We start from the raw sequence: 7,334 nt of genomic DNA, 5'->3' as shown, positions 1-7,334 counted from the left end.
TAACAAACTAGCAGGGGAAGGGAAAACCTACGAAGTTGCACAACTAAATGCATTCAACCAAATTTCTTCCACATTTAACCCAACCCCTCTGAATCAGAAGTGTACCGGGGGGCTGCCTTAACATCAACGGCGCACGGGGAGCAGTAGATTTTGGGGATTAACTGCCTTGCTCAGGGGCAGAACAGCAGATTATTCCACCTTGCCAGCTCAGAGTTTTCAAAACAGCGACCTCTCGGGTTTCTGGCCCAACGCTCTTAACCGCTAGGCAACCTCCTTAATGTATACGCATTGCTGAATACTGACCAGCTACATTCCCAATGTGTGAGAAGACACCAAAAAAAGCAATTGAGAGAGTTCTGTTCACGGGAGCTTCTGAAGTAGTTCATCCACCACACTGACATTAACCCAGTACTACAGGCAAGGAGAGAAAACCAACACAAGACATCATGGTCAGCATAATGCATGACATTTATTCTCAACATCATACTCTCATTGGTCCATTATACAAACCAGTAGTCAGTCTCTCATAACCGTCAAGCAATAATACACTAGAGCACGGCTAACAGGCTGCGTTTACACAGGCAGACCAGTTCTAATATTTTTCTCCCACCCATTGGTCTGGCCAATCACATCTTTTCACAGCTGATCTGATTGGCCAAAAGACCAATTTGTTAAAAAAAAAGAAAATAAATTGGGCTGCCTGTGTGCAGCCTCAGTCTGAAATTTGTTCCAAACCATGTTAAATAAATTCCCCATGAAAATAAAATGCATTGAAACAATGTTCACAGCCCTGAAACTCCAGAATCAGTTCATAAAACACAGGCTTGATTTAGAAATGCATGAAAAAGACACTTGAAATAACTCAATTAAATAGTAGCTTTGCTTAACCTAGCCATAGCTCAAAATGACAGTAACAGGGTAGAACTCCAACCGTTACTCTGTGTCAAGTCTGCCATTTTAACCCACTAGAGAGGAGGCAAGAGTGGGGACTTCTGTTGGGTGTAAGCATGCTTGAATAAAACAACCTAGTTTCCACACAATAAAGTACATTTGTAAAGCAAAGACTGAGTTAAGTGCCCTGGGTTTTCCCATAGAAACAAGAATGCTTAGACAACTAATAACCAAGAAATACAAAACAAATCCCTTAAGTGAAACCCAGAGCTTTCCACAATAGCCTGCAATGTGCAAAAGGACTGTCCTTCCTTTAGAAAGATGAGCGATTTCGATTTCGTCACTCGCCTCAGCGTTGCAGGCATTCAGAGTTGTATTTGGCCATGGTAAGCACAGGTTCTTGCTGGTTGTTCGTGTCAGCGTGTGGTATGAATTTGGAGGGGGCAAACCTCACTGATCCCCTGTGTCTTCTGACAGTCCATATTTGTGCTCCAGCACATCAACTGTGGAAGAGAAGGCACTGAAAGAAAAGAGCAAGAGGTTATCACTTCCACAGGTAATTTTGACTATGCTGTATGTTTAAACTACTACTCACAAAAATGTGTTAATTTATCCAAGTTAAAAGTACATGAGCACAACGGAATTACCTGAACATAACTTGATTGAAATGTATTAGTCAGTGGCCTGTAATCTGCTGAGCAGGCCAGTATCACTACTCACCAGCCAGGTCTGATGATGCGGTATTTGCCGAGCACCGATAGGTCGACCACTGTTGACCCCAAGCGACTCTTGTCTCCTATTGGTCCGCCATCCACCACCACTGCTAACCGGGGCCACAAATCCTGGAACTCCTGTGGAGAAAATCCCTGTGTAACTATTTTGCCAAAGTCCTTTTAAGCATCAGTGAAAAATGATGCACTGATAAACCTTGTTTGGTTGTAGATGATGCAGTCCCACCTCCCCTCCAGTTCATGTTATAAAAACAGTTCTCACACACACGGTGGGTTGTCTCTACATACATGTACAGCCACAGTGCTGGAGTGTGAGCTGATGTTGGCGCTGGTGAGGGCAAGAGGTTCCCCACACATCTGGCAGAGGCGTCTCATGAAGGCATGGTCCGGGATGCGCACTCCTACTAACTGGAAGGAACAGGTAAACACATCATCAACAGCCCAATACACGCAATAAATAACTTACGAAGTGCCAGACCAAAATCTAGCATGCAGAAAAGCAACACACATTTTCAAATTGAGTGGTTTATGAATTATAGTATAATTTATCATCAATTAGGGGCAGTGAATTGTCTGTGTCTGTGTAATGGTCCGTGTCTATGGAAGTCGTACCGGAGTGAATGGATTGAGGTCAGTGTTGAGTACTTCAGCTCGTTCCAGAACTAGAGTGACAGGGCCAGGCAACAGTTCCCCTATCAGCTCTTCCTTGACTGACACCTTACAGTACCTGCCACCACAAGGAAAAGGCCAAAAATAACATTTAGGCTAGGTTGCAATATTGCCTTTTTCACATTATAGGGCCGACCCAAACCTTACTGTGCTGGCACCGATATTTTCATTTTCACTTTGTCCTTTCCAGCAAGGTAGATTTGATCAACTACAGTGGATGCGTAACAAGGCCAGTCCAGCTCAGCTTGGCTCTATAGTGTGAGTCAGGCATGTTGCAAGACATTGAGCCACAAGAACAATGATATGAACACAATCAATGCACGCTTACTTGTAAATGTCTTTGATTTCTCCAACACAAATGGCCAGTGGTTTCTGACCCTTACGTCCTTTGATGTCATACACCTTTTTGATGGCATTGGAATTCTGAGCCAAGCAAGCCAGCCCGTATATTGTGTCCGTTGGCACAGCCACAACTTGCCCATCCTTTAGAGCCTCCACTGTTGAATTCAGGATTTCAGCACCATCTACACTTCAAAAGCAAACCATTAGGAATGAATGGTCTTAAGCAAACAGCTTACATCGATTGATGTATGATCTCATGTCATGATCTCCCACAACAGAACTTGGCTAATGCAAAGCATTTGACAAAAAGTCTAAGATTTATTTATTGCAGAATACATTAAAATGTTTAAATGTAACCTTTATTTAACCAGGCAAGTCAGTTAAGAACAAATTCTTATTTACAATGACGGCCTACCCCAGCCAAACCCGGAAAACGCTGGGCCAATTGTGTGCCACCCTATGGGACTCCCAATCAAGGCCGGATGTGATTCAGCCTGGATTCGAACCAAGGACTGTAGTGATGACTCTTGCACTGAGATGCAGTGACTTTGACCACTGCGCCACTCGGGAGCCCTAACATGCTCATCACACCGCTAGCGTGTTGCAAAATAAATTTAAAACATACATGTTATTCAATTACTCAAAATTAGAAGGGGACCTTGCCTTGCCTCCTCTAATTTCCTTAAATTTTGGGGCTAGAGTCAAATACATTCTATCGAACAAACTTCACATCAGGATAGGCAACCGAAATGAATAATTCATGCATGTGTGCTATATTAAACAGAGGAGGGAGTAAAATGTAGGCAAGCAATAAACATTTCTGAACTACTACTAGTCGACTAAGACATGGGAGAGATGACGAATTTTGGCAAACATATTTATTTATAGACTAATACACTTTTTTTTTTAAATAGCCAAACCGAAAACATTTCTAATGCCTCCTCCGCGATCAAACCGACATAAAAAATAAAATGAAACGCAGCCTAACGTGATCAGAAATCTCAACAAGCAAGCAAGTCGCAGCAATGAAGAATGGAGTGCGTGCGCGTTCACGCGAAAAAGGGGTGGGAGGGGGTGGGGTAGAATCCTGTCAGGAGGGAGCTTTTCGGCACAACACCGGTTTGGGTACGGTGTAACACGTGCACTTAGATGAAACCATGAGAATAAGATAGTTAGCTTCTCATATGGACCATCATGACCTCTATTCAATTTAGAATATTTTCATTGTAGAACCTTGGCGTTTGAGTTTCAATGGTGACATATTGAACCTACCTTGTAATCTTTCCTCACACTGGGCAGATGGTCCATTCATGACGGACTGCGGCGACAAGCGCAGCATTTTAGTCATCAGTTCTTTGCACCTAGCTCTTCCGTCTCGGGTCGCTAAGGCTGACTTATAAACGCGTCTTAATATCATGAAGTAAGGCCTAAACTTAAAAAAGGTATTCATAGAAAGTGTTGGCGCTACATGCTGAGTCGGCTGATGAAATAACATTGACCGTCTTCCGGGTAACGCCCTCAAAACAATGACACGCATTTCCTTAAAGTGAAAGCACACAGCGTTGCTAAACGTTTATAAAATTCCAGTTAAATTAGTATAAACAAGGTCAAAGTGTGCTTTGTAATTTGTATAGCAAGTGGCTGATATTCATCCAAACTAATAACAAAATAGTACATGCCCATTACATCAAATGAACAAGGATAACTTCAGTTATTCAACTTGTACAATGCCTCCAATCAATTACTAATTCGTACAACTATATCACGTGTTTATTTTAATTTTATTTTACCTTTATTTAACCAGGTAGGCAAGTTGAGAACAAGTTCTCATTTACAATTGCGACCTGGCCAAGATAAAGCAAAGCAGTTCGACAGATAAAACGACACAGAGTTACACATGGAGTAAAAACAAACATACAGTCAATAATGCAGTATAAACAAGTCTATATACAATGTGAGCAAATGAGGTGAGAAGGGAGGTAAAGGCAAAAAAGGCCATGATGGCAAAGTAAATACAATATAGCAAGTAAAATACTGGAATGGTAGTTTAGCAATGGAAGAATGAGCAAAGTAGAAATAAAAAATAATGGGGTGCAAAGGAGCAAAATAAATAAATAAATAAAAATTAAATACAGTTGGGAAAGAGGTAGTTGTTTGGGCTAAATTATAGGTGGGCTATGTACAGGTGCAGTAATCTGTGAGCTGCTCTGACAGTTGGTGCTTAAAGCTAGTGAGGGAGATAAGTGTTTCCAGTTTCAGAGATTTTTGTAGTTCGTTCCAGTCATTGGCAGCAGAGAACTGGAAGGAGAGGCGGCCAAAGAAAGAATTGGTTTTGGGGGTGACTAGAGAGATATACCTGCTGGAGCGTGTGCTACAGGTGGGAGATGCTATGGTGACCAGCGAGCTGAGATAAGGGGGGACTTTACCTAGCAGGGTCTTGTAGATGACATGGAGCCAGTGGGTTTGGCGACGAGTATGAAGCGAGGGCCAGCCAACGAGAGCGTACAGGTCGCAATGGTGGGTAGTATATGGGGCTTTGGTGATAAAACGGATTGCACTGTGATAGACTGCATCCAATTTGTTGAGTAGGGTATTGGAGGCTATTTTGTAAATGACATCGCCAAAGTCGAGGATTGGTAGGATGGTCAGTTTTACAAGGGTATGTTTGGCAGCATGAGTGAAGGATGCTTTGTTGCGAAATAGGAAGCCAATTCTAGATTTAACTTTGGATTGGAGATGTTTGATATGGGTCTGGAAGGAGAGTTTACAATCTAACCAGACACCTAAGTATTTGTAGTTGTCCACGTATTCTAAGTCAGAGCCGTCCAGAGTAGTGATGTTGGACAGGCGGGTAGGTGCAGGTAGCGATCGGTTGAAGAGCATGCATTTAGTTTTACTTGTATTTAAGAGCAATTGGAGGCCACGGAAGGAGAGTTGTATGGCATTGAAGCTTGCCTGGAGGGTTGTTAACACAGTGTCCAAAGAAGGGCCGGAAGTATACAGAATGGTGTCGTCTGCGTAGAGGTGGATCAGGGACTCACCAGCAGCAAGAGCGACCTCATTGATGTATACAGAGAAGAGAGTCGGTCCAAGAATTTAACCCTGTGGCACCCCCATAGAGACTGCCAGAGGTCCGGACAGCAGACCCTCCGATTTGACACACTGAACTCTATCAGAGAAGTAGTTGGTGAACCAGGCGAGGCAATCATTTGAGAAACCAAGGCTGTCGAGTCTGCCGATGAGGATATGGTGATTGACAGAGTCGAAAGCCTTGGCCAGATCAATGAATACGGCTGCACAGTAATGTTTCTTATCGATGGCGGTTAAGATATCGTTTAGGACCTTGAGCGTGGCTGAGGTGCACCCATGACCAGCTCTGAAACCAGATTGCATAGCAGAGAAGGTATGGTGAGATTCGAAATGGTCGGTAATCTGTTTGTTGACTTGGCTTTCGAAGACCTTAGAAAGGCACGGTAGGATAGATATAGGTCTGTAGCAGTTTGGGTCAAGAGTGTCCCCCCCTTTGAAGAGGGGGATGACCGCAGCTGCTTTCCAATCTTTGGGAATCTCAGACGACACGAAAGAGAGGTTGAACAGGCTAGTAATAGGGGTGGCAACAATTTCGGCAGATAATTTTAGAAAGAAAGGGTCCAGATTGTCTAGCCCGGCTGATTTGTAGGGGTCCAGATTTTGCAGCTCTTTCAGAACATCAGCTGAATGGATTTGGGAGAAGGAGAAATGGGGAAGGCTTGGGCGAGTTGCTGTTGGGGGTGCAGTGCTGTTGTCCGGGGTAGGAGTAGCCAGGTGGAAAGCATGGCCAGCCGTAGAAAAATGCTTATTGAAATTCTCAATTATGGTGGATTTATCAGTGGTGACAGTGTTTCCTATCTTCAGTGCAGTGGGCAGCTGGGAGGAGGTGTTCTTATTCTCCATGGACTTTACAGTGTCCCAGAACTTTTTTGAGTTAGTGTTGCAGGAAGCAAATTTCTGCTTGAAAAAGCTAGCCTTGGCTTTTCTAACTGCCTGTGTATAATGATTTCTAGCTTCCCTGAACAGCTGCATATCACGGGGGCTGTTCGATGCTAATGCAGAACGCCATAGGATGTTTTTGTGTTGGTTAAGGGCAGTCAGGTCTGGGGAGAACCAAGGGCTATATCTGTTCCTGGTTCTAAATTTCTTGAATGGGGCATGTTTATTTAGGATGGTTAGGGCATTTAAAAAAAAATATCCAGGCATCCTCTACTGACGGGATGAGATCAATATCCTTCCAGGATACCCCGGCCAGGTCGATTAGAAAGGCCTGCTCGCAGAAGTGTTTCAGGGAGCGTTTTACAGTGATGAGTGGAGGTCGTTTGACCGCTGACCCATTACGGATGCAGGCAATGAGGCAGTGATCGCTGAGATCTTGGTTGAAGACAGCCGAGGTGTATTTAGAGGGGAAGTTGGTTAGGATGATATCTATGAGGGTGCCCGTGTTTAAGGTTTTGGGGAGGTACCTGGTAGGTTCATTGATAATTTGTGTGAGATTGAGGGCATCAAGTTTAGATTGTAGGATGGCTGGGGTGTTAAGCATGTTCCAGTTTAGGTCGCCTAGCAGCACGAACTCTGAAGATAGATGGGGGGCAATCAGTTCACATATGGTGTCCAGAGCACAGCTGGGGGCAGAGGGTGGTCTATAGCAGGCGGCAACGGTGAGAGACT

General features: G+C 43.9%; 1 protein-coding gene across 2 annotated transcripts; it reads right to left on the bottom strand.

Moving 5' to 3' along the window:
* Positions 1-442: 442 nt before the first annotated feature.
* On the bottom strand, positions 443-4,176 carry yrdc (yrdC N(6)-threonylcarbamoyltransferase domain containing). 2 transcript variants are annotated; one of them, XR_004203253.1, is made up of 6 exons: positions 3,906-4,149; positions 2,620-2,820; positions 2,235-2,349; positions 1,911-2,030; positions 1,612-1,742; positions 443-1,411 (listed from the first exon to the last, which is right to left on the bottom strand). XR_004203253.1 is itself a non-coding variant. In XM_020452010.2 (6 exons), exons 1-6 carry the CDS (start codon positions 4,168-4,170, stop codon positions 1,342-1,344), a joined length of 897 nt encoding a protein of 298 aa, XP_020307599.2. In that variant the 5' UTR covers positions 4,171-4,176; the 3' UTR covers positions 443-1,341. The 2 variants fall into 2 exon arrangements, 1 of the variants encoding a protein (XP_020307599.2); XM_020452010.2 differs by having other exon boundaries at positions 2,620-2,815; positions 3,906-4,176.
* Positions 4,177-7,334: the final 3,158 nt, after the last annotated feature.

This window comes from Oncorhynchus kisutch, linkage group LG2 (genome assembly GCF_002021735.2).
Source record: "Oncorhynchus kisutch isolate 150728-3 linkage group LG2, Okis_V2, whole genome shotgun sequence".
NCBI classification, from domain to species: domain Eukaryota; kingdom Metazoa; phylum Chordata; class Actinopteri; order Salmoniformes; family Salmonidae; genus Oncorhynchus; species Oncorhynchus kisutch.
Note: the sequence above shows the minus strand (reverse complement) of the source record. Positions and strands in the feature narration are given on the sequence as shown.

Excerpts from the sequence above, each read along its gene's own strand:
- yrdc (XM_020452010.2), bottom strand. The coding sequence starts at position 4,170 with ATGCGTGTCATTGTTTTGAGGGCGTTACCCGGAAGACGGTCAATGTTA. Across the intron at positions 2,816-3,905 it reads GTGTGAGGAAAGATTACAAG|ATGGTGCTGAAATCCTGAAT; the intron begins GTAGGTTCAATA and ends TTTGAAGTGTAG. Across the intron at positions 2,350-2,619 it reads GAAATCAAAGACATTTACAA|GTACTGTAAGGTGTCAGTCA; the intron begins GTAAGCGTGCAT and ends TTGTGGTGGCAG.